Raw genomic sequence first — 21,947 nt, forward strand, 5'->3', positions numbered from 1 at the left:
TATCAAACCTATACTTTGAACCATATAAAAATAACCTTGCTGTGTACACTTCACCTTTCTATTTATGCTATTCAGAACTAAAATTCATTAAATGAATGTAATTTTCCTTTTCTGGACTATAACTGAATTCACTTGTCAGACAATAAATAATGTAACTAACCGTGGGTAAGACTGCAAAGCTTCTATCTTACCTCAGAATACCAGAGACCCAAAGGACTGCAAGATTTATGACCACTGCAGTGAAGCTGGTCACAAATGATAGACTTTGATCAATACAAACGGTGCTGCTCTGGGAGTAAATGGCATTGGTTTTGACAGAGTGATAAGCGCTCCAAAAAATTTCATGGAAAATGTATTGATTTTCCTCCTGTCTGGGGTTCTGCACTGTAAGGGTGATTCTGGAGAGATAGTGATTATTGATATGTTGAGGTATGTGTCTGATTAGAGTTAACAGTAGTCTGGAAGATATTATAGAAATGCTGTATTTCTGACTTGGTTGCCATATTGCGTCTCTCTAGACTCTGCTGGACGGGTGTTGCAGTGGATCTATCCTCGTCCTTGGGGATGATGGGCAGTTTCGTTTGGACACAGAGTCCATCGCTGTAGTGCAGGATATCAGACTCCTCTCAGACGTCCTGCTTGACTGGAAAATCTGGGCCAAGGCAGAGGTAAACACATATCTCTCAGCTCAGGTGGTTGGTTGTTATAAACTAAAATGAACACAATAAATACAGTGTTAAATAATATAAAACTAAATACATACTGAAACTATGAACTGGTAAAACATTATTTGAAATTAAACCTATGCCTATCCTCACTGTCAAGTGCTGTTTTTCCAAGATCTGTTAATGAGAAATGAAAATAAAGTTATACACCAAAGCAAGAAAATACTTAAACTGCAGTTTTACAACCAGTCTTATGCCTTGCAGTAAATGCAGAGATGTGTGATGTCTGGTGTTTTTGTTTAACACAAGGTCAACTAATTCCCAGTGAAGTGCAGAAAGTTCAAATCATCACCACCAATGATGAGCTAGCAACTTTGAGTTGCAGTCTCTTTTGATTTTACTTTTTTATCATGATTCTTCAAAGAATACCCAGAATACATGGGGCACTAATTTGGTTTAAACTAATTTAAACTTGTATTTTATCTCCCTTATGTTTGTGGAGGAAGCACCAAAAATTATGCAGTCTAGTTAGACTGAAGTGTTTGCACTCTAAATTGGGTTTTTCATGTCCTCCAGATGTTAATATATTGGGAAAATAAAGGCTTAGAAAATCAAAGCAAACAACCAGTCCCCTAAGTTTAGCAGTCTGTTCAGCATTGTTTGGCTTTGATGATGGATGATACCCCTCTCTAATAGTTGCTCTACCCCACCATTAGATGATCTGTATCTCTGTTCATTTACTCTGTGTTGTTTCTGTCAGTGTGGAGTGTGGGAAACGCTGCTCGCCGCCCTAGAGATCCTCATCAGGGTGCACCATCCTTATCAGGTCTTCAACATCCGTCAGTTCCTCAAAGCCGAAGTAGTGCATCGCTTCCTGCTCACCTGCCAGGTGTTACAGGTAGGTATCTGTCAAAAACCTCGATACCCCCTTTGTTTTCGGGGATTGTTACTTACTGCATTTTGTTTGTCTCAAGGAGCATCGGGACGAGCATCTGACTGCCATCCCGCAGGAGGTCTGTTTGTCGTTCGTCAAGATAATCCAGGAGGTGCTTGGGTCGCCTCCGGACATGGACCTGCTCAAACTCATCTACAACTTCCTGCTGGCGGTCCACCCACCCACCAACACCTATGTCTGCCACACTCCGTCCAGCTTCTACTTCTCACTACACATAGGTGAGAAAGCGGCGCAGTTGAAAGTAGCACCTCTGTATTAAAGTGCCATTAATTCGATTGCGCTGAGGTCGTTTGATGTCCGTGTTTGTCAGATGGGAAGCTGTACCAGGAGAAGGTGCAGTCCATTATGTACCTGAGACACTCCAACAGTGGCGGGAAGTCTGCCAGCAGCTCTGTGGTTTCACTGTCCCCAACTGTCTTCACGGACACTCCCCACGACGGTACAGTTGCTTTAACTACATTATACTGACCTTGAAGGGCTTTCTGTTCCAAACACAGTGGAGATAATTAAATACAAACCTTCACGGTGGTGCTCAGAGTGACATTATAGATGGAGAGATCTGCAGCACTTTTATAAGTGCATGTGCCTCAAACAACGAAAATCTGTTTAACGTGTTTACTGCTGTATCAGCCCAGTTTTCTCTCCATGATGAATTACAGTCACCACAGTTTTATTTTAAGCACCTAATGTAAACACCATTATTTCTGGGAAAATGCTTATGTATGAGCATTAGGTCATTATATGTTTGTGAAACTCCATCCCATCCTCCTCCACTTTTTACTTGAAAAACTGCTGCTCGTAACAGTAGCTTTCACAGAACCTTAATTTTTATATATCCAATATATTTTCCTAGCTATGCCTTTTTTTTTTTTTTACTCTTTTATCTTTTACTGTTCCATTCAGTGTTGTAATGTAAGCCTCTTTTGTCATCTTTATCTCCCTTTTTGGATTTAATTCCTTTTTATTTCTTGGAAAACACTTTATAACTTTGAAAAAAGGTTTAACAGTATATATGACAACAGAGTTGGCGGTGATTACTTGTAGCAGTGCCATGAGATTAAATCCAAAAAATATAAAAACAAGTAGCATTTCCAGCATACAGTAAACCCTGTTGACACAAGATACTTGTTTTTCTGTCTCGCTGTAATGAAATGCACAGTTTTTTCAGTGAACAGCTATCCCTCTGCTCTGCCACATCATGTTATTCATCACCTTCATCAATATTGCTATTTGCACGGCAAGTGTTGTACAATGTACCTGCATACAAATAGGCCCTCGCAGCGATCCGTTCTAAAGTTGAATCATTTATAAATGCTGAATCATTTTGTTGTTTTTCCAGGTCATCACGCCTCTTCCCCTGAACACGGAGGTGATGATCAGTTGTTACGCCCACCCAGTCTGGCACCTTCTCCGTACTCCTCCCCACTGTTGACACCTCGACTCGGACACGGGAGCTCACACGAGGCAGGTGAAGGTGACGGGGCGTCCCTCGCCACCCGGGGCAGCACGGAAACTCTCAAGAAGGGCGGAGGTGACGAGCAGCTCCTGAGCAGCTGTGAGTCAGCCAAGACGATCTGTGACTCTAAGGACATAGGCGAGGGGGGAGCCCTACGCACTCCCTCCATCAGCGTGGAGGAGGAGCGGGACGAGGCGGCGGAGGTGGACAGCCTGGCAGAGGGAAGCGTGGGGGTGGCGGAGTCCGAGGACAGGTTCGACTGGGCGAGCGATGAGGCACCGCGGCGCCCCGACAGTCTGAAAGGTATCCAGTCCTTCCAGAGGAGCCACAGCAACCTGGCCAGCCTCGGCCTGGCCTTCCCTGCTCCCAACGGCTCGCTGGCAATCGGCCGATGGCCCAGTACGGCGGACCGCGGCTCCATGCCCGAGGACTGGGAGAGCTACACTTACTCACCGGGCTATGAGAGGGCCCACAGCAAGACTGAGTCCAATGACAGGTACACTGCCGCAGTAATGTTTAACATGACATGGTTCTTTGAGCTTCTGATGTATCAAGAAAGAACTCTGAGGATATTTTCAGTGACTGCTGATTTAATGTCAACATTAATGAAGTCAAATCGAGCTTGAAATTAGTATCAGTGAGCACTAACGGCTTCTTTGAACATTTCATTCAGTTGTATTAATATGTGGGTCCTGTTGTTTTACATAACTTCAGAATAGGTAAATACCTGGACCACGGCTTGTCTTTGATGAAGTGGGTTGTTTAGGGATTTGCATAATCTTCAGCATCCTTAACTCTGAAAATGATTTGCACTCTAGTGACAGTTTCACTTTATTTCTGCTCGCCAGCTGCTGGCTTAAGCTGATTGGAAATTAAAAAAAGAGATTTGTACATTGTAATCCTGTTCCCGCAAAAGTCACCTTTGTATTTGATTTACATGCTGATGTTTAACAACACTGAGTGGCATTTATATACAAAATGTAAAGTTTTGTATGAACTAGAATTATATGGAAATAAATGTTGTATTGTTTCTTAACATGCTATTTCAGTAACACCAACAAAAGGACTTTGGCCAGCTATTCAGGTGAAGTAATTCAACATTTAAGTCTAAGCTGTGTGTTTCTCAGGTCCAGTACTGAGGACTGCCTGGTGCTGATCTGCTGTGGACTCTATGATCTTCTGAGGGGGGTCTTGTTGCTGTTGCCTGATCTCATGCTTGAGGAAGTGATGGACAAACTCATTCAGCCAGAGGCCCTCATAGTCCTAGTCAACCACTCATCACCTCTGATCCAGCAAGGAGTCATGAAGGTTGGTTCAGTCCCGTCCTGTGAAGCATGTTGATCCGTTTCAGCACCAGAATTCTATTGTAGATCAGGTTACCATGGTACTGTATAACCCAGTGTGGGGTAGCGTTGCTCATTACCATTCCTTAAAGTCACATTCACACCATTGTTGTACATTTTATGCTTTTAGCAAACACATTTCTCTCAAACCGCCCACAGAGAGTGAAACTGTCATGCAACATTAATGTCAGGGTTTTGTAAACAGTTCAGAAGAAACCGTGTGAACCCAAGTGCATCAAGTCCAATAACCACTAAAACTTGCAGTGGCTTAACATCCAGAAAGAAGGAGACCACAGATCTTGTTACACTGTGTTTTTTGTACAGTTTAAATAAATAAGATATGAATATTAATCCAGACGCTTCAGAGGTGCTAGAAGGCAAATTTGATGTCTTGGAACATAACCAGCAGGCTAGTTTTCACCCTAAGCTAGCCTTGGGAAATAAGTGTCCCAATAAGGGTAATTAACTGTCTGTTGAAGATTGTAAAAAAGAAAATACAGTTGATTTCAACAGAGATGGTTGTAAAATATGTGTTGGGCTATTAAAGCAAGAGGATCTGAACTATACTGTTTTATTCTGTTGTATTCTGGTGTTCTCGCCCCTCTCTCCCAGCTGTTGGATGCTTATTTCAGCCGAGCAGTCAAGGATCAGAAGGAGAAGTTCCTGAAGAACCACGGTTTCTCGCTGCTGGCCAATCAGCTGTATATCCACCAGGGCAGCCAGGGCCTCCTCGAATGCTTCCTGGAGATGCTCTTTGGGAGGCCGGTGGGCCTTGAGGAAGAGTGAGTCCAGGAACAACACATTATCAGGCTGTAGTGCCCCGTGCTTTGAGGGACAAGATCTAATATTATGCATAGGATTGTCTGCTACAGTATATGAATCAATGTGTTCGGTGAGCGTATAATTGTGTACATTCCATACCATTATCTTTCTTTTCTGTCTTCCTTTTCAGTCTGGACCTTGAGGAAATGGAAAATATCTCACCTTTCAGAAAGCGCTGTATTATCCCAGTGTTGGGTCTTATCGAGAACTCCTTGTACGAGAACTCCTTGGTGCACAACATACTGTGTATGCTGCTGCAGCTCCTCAACGCCTGCCCCAAGCTGGCAGACATCCTTCTAGACCACGGGCTGCTCTACGTGCTCTTTAACACCCTCTCCACCCTCAACGGCATGGAGAATGGGTGAGACCGCCAGAACAGAGAATGATTCATTCAAACACCACCATGGGTTTTGTCTTGAACCTTTGAGCCATGAATTAAATCATTAATCCTCTCACTGTTCATTGATCTGGCATATGTGAGTGGTAAACTCAACTTCCTCTGCCTCGTGTTTCATTGTTTTTCCTCGTCTTCATTGTCCTCCCTCTGCAGTATTCCCCTGAATGACTACAAGCTCCTGGTGTGTGACATCCAGCAGCTGTTAGTAGCTGTGACTATCCACTCCTGCAGCTCCTCGGGGTCCCAGTACTTCCGCATCATCGAAGACCTCATTACCTTGTTGGGTTTCATGCAGACCAGCAAGATGCGTCGCACGCAGGGTGAGGACAGAATTTCTGATATTGAATACACATGCAGAATATATCAATGTTGTCATCTACTATGCTCTGCAGTTCTGGTGATATCAAGCTGTCATGCTCCGCTGCAGAAAGAAAGCAGGCTGTCACTTCATTATCTTCAACTGCAGAGTGGAAACTCATTTGAGAAATATCTCTCACTCATCTTGCCACTAAATGGCTTTCTCTCATCTGTCCCTAAATTTGCTTTCTGAAGAATATCTCTCCCATCTCTTCCCCATTAGAGCTTATTTCTTTACAGTGTTTTTTGATCTGATATAATCATTTTGTGGTCACAAACACATTACAAAAGCATTATGACTCCGTACATGGAACCTTTTATTTTTGGTTATTTGTCATTTTAGTAATTATGCTTAACTGTGTTATTGCCCTCAGTGAACCTCATGCCAGAGCACCTTCCTTTTTCTCTCTCTTGAATTACCTAATTCTGGTTTGGCAAAGTCTCCCGGCTGAACAAACATGCAGTTAGCTTCTCATTTTAACTTAATGAATGTGGCTTGTTCATGAAAGGTGTGTGTTTGTAAGATATGATCATTAGCATAGTCTGCAATACCAAATTGCTATTTAAGACTGCCTTTTCTAAGTAGACAGGTTTGATTGATAAAAATGTTACCCAATATTAGTAAGAGGAATTTAGATTCAGCAGATGAAAACACATTATATTTAACAGGATCTGTGCCAGTTGTAAAAATGAGAAGATAGTACTTTAACTGTCCGTGTTGATTCAAAGTAGAAATTGTTGAATTTTCCAGACCAAGATGCACATAACACTAATGTGATGAACAGACTGTCAAGAGATACGTGCAAGAAAATCAGTGAATGTGACAAATTCTCATACATGTGACTCAACAACAGATATGTTTGTGCCAAGTGGCTCCTCCATGGAGTATATTCTCACAAACAGAAGAACATCCGTTTGACCTCTAACATGAAAAAAATTCATTTGTTTTTTTTTTCCTTCAGAGATGTCGGTGGCATTGCAGTTTCGTGTCCTTCAGTCAGCCATCGAGTTTATCAAGACCACGGCCAATCAGGAGCCTCAGAGGCTGAGCAGCTCTGTCAATGCACAAAGCTCTCCACATCATGCCATTTATCAGAAGCGCAAGAGCATCGCAGGTGAGTGTCTCAAGTTAATCCAACATGATCTTGTGTGGAGGTAAACGTAGCCACCATGTGTTTTCAAGTGTTTCCCTGCTCCACGCTCACCTGTCTGTTTATTGATCCTCTCCTCATCCCGATCTGAAGGTTCCATTGCCATGAAAGACTCCATTATCCCTCGTATCCCCAGACAGCACTTCTGCTCCTATGGCCAGATCCCCCTGTCCCCTCCCTTCAGCTTCCTGTCCCAGGACTCCCCCCTCCCCTCCCCCTCAGGAGCTCCGTCCTACATGCTCCACTGTGATGCAGGTAGCTGGGACTGCGGTCCACAGCGGAGAACATCCTCACTGTCATGGGGCATGTCTCCCATTTCTGCACTGAACTCACCCTTTCCACCCCCAAATGGGAATTAATGTGCCCAGTACCCTTGTGCGTTACTGGTGCGTTTGTGTGTTCACATTTAAATGCTTAACTAAATCACTGTTAAGCATTTCAGCACAGATGGCATTTTGATCAGCGAATCTTTATAATCTTCTACGTGCTCAATAATAAATGAGTCATATGCATAACTTTACTTTGAACTTGAGAGGAGAAAAAGCGTGCATACTTTTACTTACAAATGGCATACCATCACAAACGCCCCGTCTGTCTTCTCTCAGCTGAAGTTGTATCAATGTTGTTGTTGTTGTTGTTGTAGGTCGTCGCCGTTTCTCTCTGGCCCAGACTGACTCTCTCCTGATGCGTATGCGCTCTGTAGCCAGCGATGAGCTCAACCAGATGATGCAGAGGAGGATGAGCCAGGAAAACCCCATTCGTGCCAGCGAAACTGAGTTCGTCCAACGGCTGCAGAGGCTTGTGGTTCTTGCTGTCAACAGACTCATCTATCATGGTAAAGAAAAAAAATCTTCTCCCACATATCCATTGTAATCTCCTCAATTTTCTTCTTCACCTCATTAGGGACACAAACCAAACTTTCCGTCTAATCCTGCTTCTGTTTGAATGTGTCTCTCATTTCAGATGTGAGTCAGGACTTGTTTGACCTGCTGAATATTCCAGACTCCCCAGACCAGCAGCTTTTCACACCAGATCCAGGTGATCAAACACAGGATGACAGCGGCTCGGCCTCGGTCCCACACTCTCCGACTCCCTTCACCCTGCCACCTGCCAGCAAGAAGAGCTTTCAGAAGGACATCCTCAAGCTCATGATGGATGGGATCAAAATTAGCCTGGTAGGTTTAAAAAGTCCTTGTGAAGCGTTTCTTCAGCTGTAAAAGAACTGGTGCGATTGCCATGCTGTGAAACTTAAAGCTGTACAGAAAAGAAAAATGAATTTGATTCCACTCTGGGTCATAAAATTAGTGTAATAACTCATCTATCAGACGATGTAGCCCAAACTTTTTTTTTTTCACATTGGATAATGCAGGCGCACGAATTATGAGTCACTCTGCTCACGATTCATCAGCCAATGCTATTGGATCCGTCATCCATCAATCAAACGTCTGAGACACACACACACACACACACACACACACCGAGCTTGGTCTCGCCCCAAACACTGAATATCCCGCCCGCTCGATAACGACCAATCAAATTTGTTTTCCTTACTCGGGTAAACTCGTGCGGCAACTCGTGGAAGTTGCTCTGCTATGACTATTTTTTGATTAAATTGCTTTCCCACAAAAAAGTTTTTTAAAAAAGCTCCCCAAATAGGCTAAAAACTGGTCTACTATTTCTCCCTCATTGAAAAATCCAGATTCTATGAATATTCATGAGTACGCAAATGCATCATGACTCGCGCCCGCCCACCGCCACCGTGTTGCTAAGTAATGGCGGTGCGCGTTAACAGGGCAGGGGAAACGGAGGAGCGAAGTCAAAACACGAGGTTTGCACTGGGGTTCGAACCCTGGTCTGCTGCATTGAAGGCGGCGACTAAAATGAGATGCAAACAAAATCAACGGGATTGGTTGCTAGTTTCGTGACGTATGAAAACTGACTCCAATTTGAAAAATTGAATCCAGTTATTTCAGACTCTGGTTTTGAAACTGCATTTTCAAGTCTAAAATGCTCAGTTATGGCGTGGATTAGCAATTCTGCTCCTGAAATGTCTTTTGGCAGAGCCCACACACTAAATTGACATGTTAATAATTTCAAAAGGGGCATTTTTGGTTTAGGGGTCTTTAACGTTGATGTTTGTGATGTCACAGGGCAGCACGGGTCGTGGAGGAGCCCCACATCAGCAGTGGCGAAGGATCCTGTGGTCGTGTCGAGACACTTTCCGGGTCCAGATTGGACGCCTGCTGGTGCACACGCTCAGCCCTGCGCTTCCCCTGTCTGACAGGAAGGAGGCGCTGGAGTTTGTGTTTGATCCCAGACATCTGGATATCCTCAAGGAGAGCCTCAGTCCCGGTCTAGAGGTGAGTGAGACAAAAAATGCCTCATTATAATTCAGCCCACACCTCACACCACAACTCGGCTATTGTTCACTATCAGGTATTATACTGTAAAACATTATTATTCTGGTCATTCTTATCCACACAGTATTGATCCAAATCTTTGTTGGAAAGTTTGAGTGAGTGTACAGTATATTGGCTTTGTCATATTCACTCTTTCAGTTTTTCAGGAGTTGTCAGGCCATGACTCAAAAATAACAGACATTTAATGCTCTTCATCTGCTCGCTTGCATTGTCGTATTCACTCTGCATCCTCCTCTCAGACTTCACTGAAGGTCAGCCAGCTGTATAAGACTTGTTTCCTGTCCATGCGTGTGTGTGTGCATGTGACTCGCTTCAACCATGAAAGACATTTTAATCCGCCCGTCTCTGTGTCACTCAGCACGGACCGAAGCTGTCGCTCTACCTATATGAGATGCTCCACGATCACAAGGACAACCTCACCAAAGACGAGCAAAATGCCGTGGGAGTGTTCATGACCTCTCTCAAGCTTTGTGGCCATCGCTGCATCCCACCCAACACGCCACACAAACAGGACTTGCTCAGGGCGATAAAAGAGGTAAGTCCTATAAAGACCGCCATTGTCAAAGGGAAGCAAAGCAGCTTCTAAGGCTTTTTAATAAAACATGAAATGCCAACTGTTTTGTGCAGGTGGGTCCATAAAGCCTGTCAGCTTTTCTTCTTAGCCAGAAAAATACATGTGAGTAACTTGTTTACCCGTATCTTTATTCTCACAGGAAAAATTCAAGTATGAAGCCGAAGAAAAAACAAGCAAAGTGGCGTGGGAAAAGAAAATGGCCAACACTCAGAGGAAGTGAGTCTGGGTGTTTTCTGTGATGTGAAATTGATGTTCAGTACAAGAAAATAACAGTAAGAATCATGTCTTTGTTCCACTTTTCTATTCACTCCATTCTTTCTTACTCCTTCGCAGCCTCATCCAGAGGCTTGATGGAAAGTCCAAGGACATTTCCAAGATTGCAGCAGATATCACTCAGAATGTGTCTCTGCGGCAAGGCATGGAGAGAAAGAAAGTCATCCAGCACATCAGAGGACTCTATAAGACTGACCTCAGCGCCAGCCGCCACTGGCAGGAGCTGGTGCAACAACTCACACATGACCGGTGGGCACGGAAATGCATTTCTCACTTTCAATTTATGCGAACTAGAGAATATGAAGACATGACATTTCAAATGCAGCTGCGGCTCTGCGGTCGTCAGGTGTCTTTTTTTATTGATGTGAGTAGACGATGTGTTAAAGACGGCTGCGATGGTCTGTTTCAGTGCGGTTTGGTACGACCAGACATCCTACCCAACGTCCTGGCAGCTGGATCCCACTGAAGGTCCCAATCGAGAGCGGCGGCGGCTTCAGAGATGCTACCTCACCATCCCCAACAAATATCTGCTCAAAGACAGACGCAAGGCTGAAGGTGGTTGCACCCTTTTTGGCAAAGTTCTTTGCAGTACTAGTGTGTTTGTCTCCTTTAATCTGACCTTCATGTCTTATTTAGACACCATGAAGCCACCCCTGTCTTTCCTGTTTGAGGATAAGACTCACTCCTCCTTCTCCTCTACTGTCAAAGACAAGGCCACCAGTGAGCCCATCAGGTATAACTGCCTCCTCTGCCTCTCTGTAAACTTTTAATAAGCATCATATCTGTGTCAGAAAGCTATGATGCTCTAAAGACGATACATAAATGTCTAATAGACTGGTGCTGCATCAAGAAACCTCTATGCTTTATTCATACGGCGTATTTCTTGAATGAGAAATGTCTTTTTGTCCTTAGGTTCACTCGTCGTTGCATCAGCGTGGCCCCCTCCAGAGAGACAGCAGGGGAGCTACTTCTGGGTAAGTCACTGACCGTCCCTCGCAGCTGTTCCATGCATAATATACTCATCCAGTTACAGGGCACAAAGAGTAATGTGCTCTCTGAGGCACTAGAGAATATTGCTCAGCCCTCACACACAAGTGTTTGTTAGGTATTCAGTGGGGGAAGCTTTTGTTTGTCTTGCTCTTAGTACACCAAATCTCTCTCACTCTGCGCTGTCTCACAGGAAAGTCAGGGATGTACTTTGTGGAGGACAACGCTGCTGATGCTCATGACAACCAGGTAAAGCTAGGCTTTACTGTCCAGGCTTTATTCTCTGCCAGAAGAATGGCACTGCCTTATGTGTGTGTGTCTGCCCGGCAACTCAGCATTGAGTGTGTTTATGCGTTTGGACAGAGTCTTCACGGGGAGACGGAGGCACCTTCCTTCTCCTGGACGTACGAGGAGATCAAGGAGGTGCACAAGCGCTGGTGGCAGCTAAGAGACAACGCTGTGGAGATATTCCTCACCAACGGCAGAACCCTGCTGTTAGCCTTTGATAACACCAAGGTGAGAAACACACGAGTCACGTGGAATAAAAAATGAAGGAAACCAGTGGAACGTTGGGGAATTTAATAGAGAAATATTGATATCAATGTTGACATTGTTCGTGACTGGCACACAGTCGATCTTCCAGCTTGTTTACTTAAACTATTTCAATTAATTATCGCAAAGAACTATCTTTATCATCCATAACTAGACCACCCAGCAGCTCATAAGAGGAAAATCCAATCTATGTTACATTTGAATATTAAAATGCAGCCATAGAGGACGGACTGTGATTAAAAATGACAAGATGAAAGAGGCCACTGATGCTCAAAGAAAAATATGTATGAGTAGACAAAATCATGCTGCTTTAAAAAAAAAATAACTGCTGCGAGAGTTAATTGTTGAATTGGCTTTTTGTTGTTCTGCCCCTGATGCATTTTGGGCTCTGTGCTCTTCTCTGCCAGGAATTAATTACAAGTCATAAGATAGACACATCACAGTCTGTAAGGGAACGCTGTTATTACTGTACTTTCATTTAAATGCTGAACGAATGTTATAATCTGGTCTTTTTGGCAAATGGGGGTTTTCCAGCAGGCTTTTGAAAATGTCCACAGATTGACTTGACAAACTGCACCTGGATAAACAGGCAAAACATGTTTTTCCTTTTTCCATTTTCACTGTGTGTTTAATTCAAGTTAAGATGATTTTTTTTTTTTTTTGCGCAAACATTCATATCCCCTTCAGGATGAATTGTAATCACTTTGGGATTCTCTGATTTCTCAACTATAGCCATCATCAGGCCGAGGGTTTAATTTATTCATTAGGTTTTTACCTTCAGTTGAAGTTTTTGTAGATTCTGAATTGGTAAGTGTGAGCGTGTTAAAATGCTAAACTAAGAGGGTGAACATTATATTTGCTCAACATTAGCATGTTGGCTCTCTGCCATGTTTTAGGGCATCTTGTACATTTATTATCCTTGGCTTTGTGGATACATTTCAGAATTAGATGAATGAAATTAAAATGTAATAGTTATTCTATGTGAAATAGCCACTCTCTTAAGGCACCTGGCTCATTTTGTCCCTGGCACAGGAAACCAAGAAACACAACAGGTTTTATTAGTCAAACATTTAATCTGATTATATTAGCAAGTTAGTTCTGTTTCCATGTCTCCCGATGTAGTGTTGGAAATAATATTTGCTTCTCTCTGTTCTCGCCTCAAGTTTCGTGACGACGTCTACCACAACATCCTGACCTCTGATCTGCCCAACCTGCTGGAGCATGGAAATATCACTGCACTCACACAGCTGTGGGGCTCGGGTCAGATCACAAACTTTGAGTACCTCACTCATCTCAACAAGCATGCGGGTCGCTCCTTTAATGACCTCATGCAGTATCCTGTGTTCCCCTTTATCCTGCGAGATTACACCAGTGAAACACTCGACCTGCAAGATCCAAACATCTACAGGTCGGTGGTGGTCCCCCTGTTACCTTGTATACGATAGATAGATAGATAGATAGATAGATAGATAGATAGATAGATAGATAGATAGATAGATAGATAGATAGATAGATAGATAGATAGATAGATACTTTATTAAGGAAAGGAAATTCATCTGTAAGCTGCTTCATACATTCTGATAGAAATACTAAAAAGAAAAAAAAACAAGTAAAAGAAGAATGCAAAATATTTATATAGCAGTTATATGATGCACTGCTCCACCATGTTATATGAGGGCCAGTCATATTGCACACATGTGTTTCTTCTTTTACTAATGCATTAGATGCTACATATTTTCAAAATGTATTGCTCTTAAATGTAATATGTTATATTTGTGTTTTTCATACATGTGCTAATTACGCAAAACTCATGATATATAATTTCAGACATTGATATATTATTTTTTAATTGATATATTATATTATTCTTTGATAAAGTACCCGGTCGATGGTAATGAGGCCTTTCCAGTTCAGAAGAAGAAGGAATCACAGTCAGTTCATTTTTGCTTTGTTTTCCTTTTGTCATTGTGCAGGAATTTGAGCAAACCCATTGCAGTCCAGTCAAAAGAAAAAGAGGATCGTTATGTGGATAATTACAGGGTAAGGCCTGTTGCACCTTTTTACCATGTTATTGGATGTTTTCAGCAGCAGACCTCCCGTCAGGAGCAGCGGGACATTTTAGCCTGCCTTGAACAGTCTACTTGACCAGCGATAAGAGGCATTTGTCACACTTGAGCTGCACTTGCTTGTTTCAACTGTGTGTGACATGTTACTTCACTGAACCGCTGCCACTCCCACATGTGTGTCTACAGTGGTGCTGTTAGCTCTAGCACTACTGTTATATATTGACTTTGATAATGGCCAACAATGATAGAAAAGTGTAGAGAGGAAGACATGATCTATTAACTTAGAACTAGTCCACTACCTGTTACATCAGGCAGATTTATAGCCTATTATTCTATAACCGTTATATTATTCATAACACCTTGATGGACCAAAAACGGGCCGAGAAATATAGGAGATCCTTTGTACCTAGAGCCATCAGGCTTTTTAATTCTTCTGCAAATGGTAGATGAGTAGACAGACAAATGGATTTCCCCTTGGGGATAAATAAAATAAACATTATCTCATCTTATCTCCTGTATAATATTTTAACATTAAAGGGATAGTTCAACATTTTGGCAAACTGGCCCATAGCCATAATCCCTATAGTTTTAGGAGTAGATTACCTTTGATTGTCGGTGTAAGCTATTTTTAGGTTACACGCTACGGAGGCTAATGGGATTTCTTGGTTTCCCTCATCAAACTCATCAAATAAACAATCCAACAACTCCAAAACACTCTCATGGACAAGTTGTGACTTGCACATTCACCACACTATGAGATATTAGCGGAACGTTACAAGACAGAGTTGTTTTCGAGGCAAATTCATGCAAAACCGCTGATGCGCATTCCCTTCAGGGGGCAGTTTTTCAGCAAGCAGTCTCTGCATTTGCCTCGAAAACAACTCCGTCTCGGAACGTGATGAGGGAAACCAAGAAATCCCATTAGCCTCCGTAGCGTAGCTCTGAGCAGCTCGCAGCTCTGCTCCGCCGTTCTAAAATAGCTTGCACCAAAAATTAAAGGTAACAAACCTACTCCTAAAACTATAGGGATTATGGCAAAATGTTGAACTATCCCTTTAACGCTCAAGTGGTTTGACAACTGGTGAAAATTAATTGCCTGGATTGTTGTTTCAGTCCACCCCAGAGTGGTTCAGTCAGAAAAATCACTGGTGTGTTTGTTATGCAGTACCTGGAAGAGGAGTACAAGAAGGGTATTCGTGAGGACGACCCCATGCCTCCTGTCCAGCCTTACCACTACGGCTCACACTACTCCAACAGCGGCACCGTGCTGCACTTCCTGGTGCGAATGCCTCCGTTCACCAAGATGTTCCTGGCGTACCAGGGTGAGTGGCACAGTGATGTTTACTACAAGTCAAGAGAAGAGGTCTTAAGCCTGGAGGAAAACAAACAAATTGGCGTCTCCAGCTGCATTACCTTTTGCAACACTGCTGAAGCGCTGTGTAAAAGCACTGTAAATGTAAAGTGAGTGACAGTCCTGACTGTGTGTCTCTTTAACAGCTGATCATTATCATCTAGCTCCAAAAAGCTTTTAGCAGCGCCAACCGTCAAGTCCCACCTGTCTGCGTTACATTGACAGCTCCATCTTAATTGATTCTGAGGCTTTTAGTACCGAGATGCTGGAACTGAGCAGCGTGTTGCAGTAGCTGTGTTGCGTCACATGTATTAGCCATGAAAGGTTACCTCATCTCAATACCGTGCTCTGATCAACTCCGCGTCCCTTCCCCTTCTCTTTTCTGTTTCTTCCATTTATGTTAATTGTTTTTTCATTCATTCGTGTCCCCCCTCTGATCCTCTTTTTGTGTGATCGCAAATGTATTCATGAAACGTGGTGTCTCAGGTCATAAAAGGGGATCTTTTCAATCACTGAGTTGAATCTTTAATTAGATTGTCTTTGGCCTTAATCAGACCAGAGCTTTGATATTCCGGACCGGACGTTTCACTCCATGAACACCACGTGGCGCCTGTCCTCCTATGAGTCCATGACTGACGTGAAAGAGCTCATCCCAGAGTTTTTCTACCTCCCGGAGTTCTTGGTCAACAGAGAGGGTAATTATTTTATGACTCTTCTTTTGGTCCTCCTCACCCTGTGTACATATCTGTTAGTCCTGCATACATTTTTCATAGCTTCTCTTCAATTCACAAGTAACCTTTTTTCCTGCTTGAACAGGTTTTGATTTTGGGGTTCGTCAGAACGGCGAAAGGGTAAATCATGTGAATTTGCCTCCCTGGGCTCGCAACGACCCACGTCTGTTCATCCTGATCCACCGACAGGCGCTAGAGTCGGACCAGGTCTCCCAGACTCTGTGCCAGTGGATCGACCTGGTGTTTGGGCTCAAGCAGAAAGGCAAAGCTGCTGTTCAGGCCATCAATGTTTTCCACCCAGCTGTAAGAAGCTGCTAATTACCACATTCACTAAGCATTATGGTTAAAAAAAAAAAATTGGTGTCGCTGCTTACATCGGTTTCATGTGAAATTCCACAGACCTACTTTGGCATGGATGTTTCGGCTGTAGAAGATCCAGTGCAGCGACGGGCCCTGGAGACAATGATCAAGACCTACGGACAGACGCCCAGGCAGCTCTTCAACGCTTCTCATGTCAACAGGGCCGGCCCAAAACTCACAATGGAAGGGGAGCTGCCTGCAGCCATGGGACTCCTGGTTCAGCTGGCCTTCAGAGAAACCAGGGAACAGACCAAGGAAATAGCCTGCCCGGTAATCTGCCGCGCGGTGGCTGTGTCTGTGGCAGCCTGCTGCGAGCTGAGAAAGACATGACTCAGTGCATCGTCCATGAAATGATGTTGCTGCTCACCTGGTAATTTCCTCTTTCCTCCCCCACAGAGCCCACTGCCGTGGATCAAAGGTCTGAAGTGGGGCGAGTACGTGGGCTCGCCCTCCGCTCCGGACCCAGTGGTGTGCTTCAGCCAGCCGCACGGGGAGAGGTTCGGATCCCTGCTGGCTCTGCCGACACGGGCCATCTGCGGACTGTCGCGCAAGTTCTGCCTCATGATGATTTACAGCAAGGAGCAGGGTAGGAAGCCTGTCACCAGTGTTGGGCTGTTGGGTTGGGTGTTGTTGAGTTAACTGAACTGAATTACTACATTATAAATGTAACTCATTACCAGGAAAAGTAGCAATTGGGTTACTTTTTTATAAAATGCTCAAATAGCCCTAACCAACTGTTTATCTGGAACTAACCAACTCAATACTGAGTGAGTTGGCTTTTTTAAACTAGTTGATGAACTGAAAAAAATGTGTATATAATGGTTGTATTATTTTGTGACCGGACTTCTTGAGTTGAGTAACGGCGTATTTTATTGTCTGTAACGGTAACAGTGTTATAACTGGAGAAACAGTGACTTTTGTGATTACTTGTTATTGAAAACAGTAGTGCCGTTAGTAACGTTGTTATTTTATAACTGCATTATTCCCTTCACTGCATGTCACTCATCCACAAGTCAGAGTGGATGTACAGGATGTTCTGCACAACGTCCCGCTGACTCCATTAATTTTGCGCTCTCTGCTCTGCAGGTGTTCGGAGTATGCACAGCACAGACATCCAGTGGTCGGCCATCTTGAGCTGGGGCTACGCAGACAACATATTGAGGCTAAAGAGCAAACAGAGCGAACCACCCATCAACTTCATTCAGTGTTCACAACTTCACCAGGTAAACAGCTCAGAAAAAATCCAGGGCATCTGGACATACATATCTTCTCTTTTTTGACTCTGTTATTTGCTGATATTTGTATAATTTAAATACAACTTGATTTATAAACAGGGTAGGCAAAATAAGCTAAGCTTCAGCCTACACCTTTTCGGTCTTAATGTCCGTTTTGTTTTGTTTTTTGTGTTTTTTGTTGCCTTTAAAGACCTTGCCTAGCTGATGTATGTAAAATGAGGTGACATGTCAAGACCGAAATCAACTAAACTAAAAACTAAACTAGTGGAGGAAAAATTCTGGTTGTTTGTGTTACATAAACCTGCACTGAAAATGAAACCAATGAGCTTTCGGCTCTCTCGTTGCGTCCGTCCAATCGAGCGTCTCTCCCTCTCCTCCAGGTGACCAGCTGCGCTTGGGTGCCTGATGGCTGCCAGCTATTTACAGGTAGCAAGTGTGGAGTCATCACCGCCTACAGCAACCGCTTCACCAGCACCACGGTGGGTTTCCATGGCGACGTCCCCCTCTAACCTTCCGCCTCCACATCAACGCCCAATCCGCCCACTCACCTCCCATTACCCCCACCCTCCTCTCCCCCTCTTTAGACAGCCTCACCATGCTCAAACGCTCAGCTTCATTAGTCACATCACAGTTGCCCTTGAAACACATTTCCACCAGGCCTACGAGTGGGATTATGGGTCTGGGAGTTCAGTCATCAGAGAGGCTTTCAGACCTTCATCAGTTCCCACCAACAGGCAGTTATATTTCCTGTTTCTCTGTTCCTGAAGGGCGTTTCAGTGGCAATTGATTCATGCTGTTTGGAAAATACTGTTGAAGATTGATATATGCTAACAATGAGTCAAAGGCGTGTGTGTGTATCTCTAATATGGGTCTTGTGTTCCAATATGTCGTTACGTAGCCGTCGGAGATGGAGGTGGAATCTCAGGTTCACTTGTATGGACACACGGGTGAAGTCACCAGCTTGTTTGTCTGCAAACCCTACAGCATCCTCATCAGTGTTAGCAAAGACGGCACTTGTATCCTCTGGGACCTCAACAGGTCAGTGTGTGTATGAGATGTGGAAAGAGGAGTTTGTGTGTGTGTGGGTGTGATGAGAAAGCAAAGATAAAGCGAAGATGTTTGCAGCAAACAGTTTTGTGAGGTGTTTGAGCTCCTCTGTGTTTCTCCAGGCTCTGTTATGTACAAAGCCTCACAGGCCACAAAAGCCCCGTGACTTCAGTGTCTGCCAGCGAAACCACAGGAGACATCGCAACAGTTTGTGACTCGGGTGAGGACCGTCTCCGTCTGGAGCTCCAGAGTTTATTATATCAAATCTCTGGATTATTGAAGTGTGCGTTTGTCCTCGACGCGAGTCGTGACTCATGTTTCTTTGTCTCCAGTCGGCGGAGGCAGCGACCTGCGTCTGTGGACGGTGAACGGCGACCTGATTGGTCACGTCCACTGCAGAGAGATCATCTGCTCCGTGGCGTTCTCCAACCAGCCGGAGGGCGTGTCCGTCAACGTCATCGCCGGGGGGCTAGAGAACGGCGTCGTCAGGTGAGGAGAAACATTCCTCACTAAGTGCTTGTTGCCTCGTCAACGGACTGAATTATTCACACTGATGGTTTCTCTGTGTTCAGGTTGTGGAGCACCTGGGATCTAAAACCAGTGAGAGAAATCACCTTCCCCAAGTCCAGCAAACCCATCATCAGGTATCATCACTGTTGGCACTGCCACTGTACATGTCATTCATTGTAAATATTGAGTGTAATTCTGTGAGAGATGCTCTAATCACATGGTCTCCTGTGTGTCTGCCTCAGCCTGACGTACTCGTGCGACGGCCACCACCTCTACACCGCCAACAGCGAGGGCACGGTGATGGCGTGGTGTCGGCGGGACCAGCAGCGCATGAAGCTGCCCATGTTCTACTCGTTCCTGAGCAGCTATGCTGCAGGCTGACTGTGTGTCTGACGTTTACTACTGTCCAGATCTTAGCAAGAGGAGCTCCCCCCTTCTCCTCTTCCCCCTCCCCCTCCTCCTCCTCCCTGGGGGAGGACTTGTCAGCATGGCTTCAACCTCCCTGAAACCTCCTTGACTTTTAACTAAAGCCATCTCCAGCTGAGCAAACTCTACCACAGCCACTCCCAGCATCAAGAATTGATTATAAAAATAGTATTATATGTATATAAATATATATTTATAAACATACTGAAGTGGAATGTTGTGGGGGGGTGGATGAATATTTGGCCGAGGCTGCAACAGACACTTTACACGAAATGCATTTCTGAGTGTGTTGGTTTGTTAAGTCTTTTCTTTTGTTTTCCTGCTGTTGCGTTTTCATTGTGCAAACATCCTCGTGTGTGATGTAGATTTTTTTTTGCTGTTTCCTGGTAAGCTGCTATCGTCTGGCCGAAGCCAGATCTAAAGTGTTAAGACCCCCGTCTCCCTCAGATGTCCCGCAGTGCGTCGTCTGACAGATTGTTGCCGGAGCACGGCGAGCGTGTCCCGCTGACTCTGCAGTAGCTGGGTAGGACGGAGCCCCTCCTCGCGTCTGTCACCGGGAGACGTCCCACTCTGTGGGAGTGAGACGCTGCTCTGCTGGGCTGTCTGCTCCACTCAAGTCTGAACACTGGTGTCACAGACCTGCATCACTTTGTATCTGAGCTCAGTGGAGGGGGGTGATGGGTGGTGGCGGTGTTGGAATGAATTGTTCCCTGTGTTGGCTGTTCTGTCTTACTTTTTGCATGCAAGGATAATGCTGACCTCAACTGTGTGACACTTGCTGCCGCTCTGCTCCTTTATTAATGCCTTCCTTTTGTTGAACCTATCCTTTAGCGTTGAGAAATGTTGACGTTCATTTATTTATTAGAAACACCATCCCTCTTCCCTCCTCTTGCGTTTCACTGTTCCTCTCAGCTGCACTAAAACCCTCCACCACTTCACAGAGTCGGCTGAGTTTCTGAGAGAGCAAATTGACAAACAGCACGACGAGCCGCCCGCAGCCGGAGAAGAAGCGGAGAGGAATCTCCTGATGAACGGCCCATCATCCTCTCTGATCTACTACCTGTGCAGCATTTTAAAAGGTCGTAGTAGGTGGGAGGGTGTGGTGCGGTGAGGAGCATCGTGTCCAGCAGGCTGAGGTCAGAGCAGTGGGCGATTCCCTGCACTGATGAGGTTCACCTCTGATTCTTATACACTACACTGATCAGTCCGGGAACCAGTCGACCAAACGTTTCTTTCCTAAACCCACCCGTGGATCCATGCAGCTATTCTTTACATTCCCACTCAACTTACCGCACTTTTTAATTGATCAGCTATTATGTGTTAAGTGGTAGTCGAAGCACTTTTCTTTTCTTTTCTTTTTTTTATTACTAAACTACCATTAAATTCAATGGGGAACCAGTGATCTTCAGTCTTAATATGAACTGAGCATTGGTTTAACTCCGCTAATAAATCAAACCCAGAAAGCAATATCAGACATGAACATGCAATAGGACATTTTTTAAATCATGTATCAAATGGGGAGAAACCAGGAGTTTGTTCTAACACAGCTGTGAAACAAGGTGTTTTGACTGCAGCGAGCCTTCTGTAATGATGTCTTACATTTTACACGTTGTGTTTGACTTGTTTACAAGAAAGGGAATATTTCTTATATCATGATGTCATTCCTTTTGTGGTGTTGTTTGTTTTTCCTCCTCCTCAGCCCACCTGGACTCTGGCTGTGTGCAGCAGCAGGCCTGTACCAGACATGATGTTCCTGCGTTTGTTTACTGGGTTTCATGCTTGCATGTGTACATACGTTTCCTCCTTGAAATTTATAAACGTGTTTGTCTGTTTTTCTCTTTAACATCCACATGTGAGATTGTATGAATGTTTTATCTTCTACTCCTTTTTTTTTTTTTTTTTGAGGAAATGGAAAAAAAAAAACTGCAAGGAAGACGTGATAATGGACAGTGTTTTTTTGTGCTTTACAGATGGAAATATTTTTCAGTTGATAACTTAAGCTATGCATAATTTAAGATCTTTGTCTTAGGTTGCTTAAATTGTGTTGTTTAATGGATCTTTCTGGGCTGGTTTTGCAGTTTGGCATCATGGACTGAGCCTCTGAAAGGTCACGTTTTATGTTTCTTTTTGATTGTATATACGTGCGTGTGTGTATGTATGGACAAACCAAGTGATGAGTATATTATAAATATATAAATATATATAAATATTTGAAGAAATATTACTACATCTTGTCTTACGTGTCTATTTCTTACGTGGTGTGGAAGGA

At 44.1% G+C, this 21,947-nt stretch overlaps 1 protein-coding gene across 5 annotated transcripts in view; it reads left to right on the plus strand.

Annotated features, from left to right (window-relative positions):
* Window positions 1-21,905, plus strand: part of lyst (lysosomal trafficking regulator) — a 63,103-nt gene extending 41,198 nt beyond the window's left edge. For 3 of the 5 annotated variants that reach the window (XM_085800688.1, XM_085800686.1, XM_085800687.1), the window contains 36 exons: window positions 519-668; window positions 1,426-1,563; window positions 1,640-1,838; window positions 1,931-2,059; window positions 2,960-3,572; window positions 4,204-4,384; window positions 5,032-5,201; window positions 5,372-5,602; window positions 5,792-5,958; window positions 6,958-7,110; window positions 7,240-7,401; window positions 7,790-7,981; window positions 8,110-8,321; window positions 9,297-9,506; window positions 9,925-10,101; window positions 10,280-10,356; window positions 10,474-10,662; window positions 10,823-10,968; window positions 11,050-11,146; window positions 11,326-11,387; window positions 11,594-11,649; window positions 11,764-11,916; window positions 13,116-13,360; window positions 13,926-13,992; window positions 15,184-15,340; window positions 15,924-16,064; window positions 16,186-16,403; window positions 16,500-16,730; window positions 16,857-17,046; window positions 17,547-17,683; window positions 18,076-18,174; window positions 18,594-18,733; window positions 18,865-18,962; window positions 19,075-19,231; window positions 19,315-19,386; window positions 19,495-21,905. In XM_085800688.1, coding sequence (XP_085656814.1) covers window positions 519-668; window positions 1,426-1,563; window positions 1,640-1,838; window positions 1,931-2,059; window positions 2,960-3,572; window positions 4,204-4,384; window positions 5,032-5,201; window positions 5,372-5,602; window positions 5,792-5,958; window positions 6,958-7,110; window positions 7,240-7,401; window positions 7,790-7,981; window positions 8,110-8,321; window positions 9,297-9,506; window positions 9,925-10,101; window positions 10,280-10,356; window positions 10,474-10,662; window positions 10,823-10,968; window positions 11,050-11,146; window positions 11,326-11,387; window positions 11,594-11,649; window positions 11,764-11,916; window positions 13,116-13,360; window positions 13,926-13,992; window positions 15,184-15,340; window positions 15,924-16,064; window positions 16,186-16,403; window positions 16,500-16,730; window positions 16,857-17,046; window positions 17,547-17,683; window positions 18,076-18,174; window positions 18,594-18,733; window positions 18,865-18,962; window positions 19,075-19,231; window positions 19,315-19,386; window positions 19,495-19,633 — 5,955 coding nt within the window. In that variant the 3' untranslated portion in view covers window positions 19,634-21,905. The remainder of the gene's footprint in view (window positions 1-518; window positions 669-1,425; window positions 1,564-1,639; window positions 1,839-1,930; window positions 2,060-2,959; window positions 3,573-4,203; window positions 4,385-5,031; window positions 5,202-5,371; window positions 5,603-5,791; window positions 5,959-6,957; window positions 7,111-7,239; window positions 7,402-7,789; window positions 7,982-8,109; window positions 8,322-9,296; window positions 9,507-9,924; window positions 10,102-10,279; window positions 10,357-10,473; window positions 10,663-10,822; window positions 10,969-11,049; window positions 11,147-11,325; window positions 11,388-11,593; window positions 11,650-11,763; window positions 11,917-13,115; window positions 13,361-13,925; window positions 13,993-15,183; window positions 15,341-15,923; window positions 16,065-16,185; window positions 16,404-16,499; window positions 16,731-16,856; window positions 17,047-17,546; window positions 17,684-18,075; window positions 18,175-18,593; window positions 18,734-18,864; window positions 18,963-19,074; window positions 19,232-19,314; window positions 19,387-19,494) is intronic. The other 2 variants (XM_085800690.1, XM_085800689.1) reach the window with 1 other exon arrangement.
* Window positions 21,906-21,947: the final 42 nt, after the last annotated feature.

This window comes from Trachurus japonicus, chromosome 15, assembly GCF_045865225.1.
Source record: "Trachurus japonicus isolate A0001 chromosome 15, Traja_1.0".
Taxonomy (NCBI): Eukaryota; Metazoa; Chordata; class Actinopteri; order Carangiformes; family Carangidae; genus Trachurus; species Trachurus japonicus.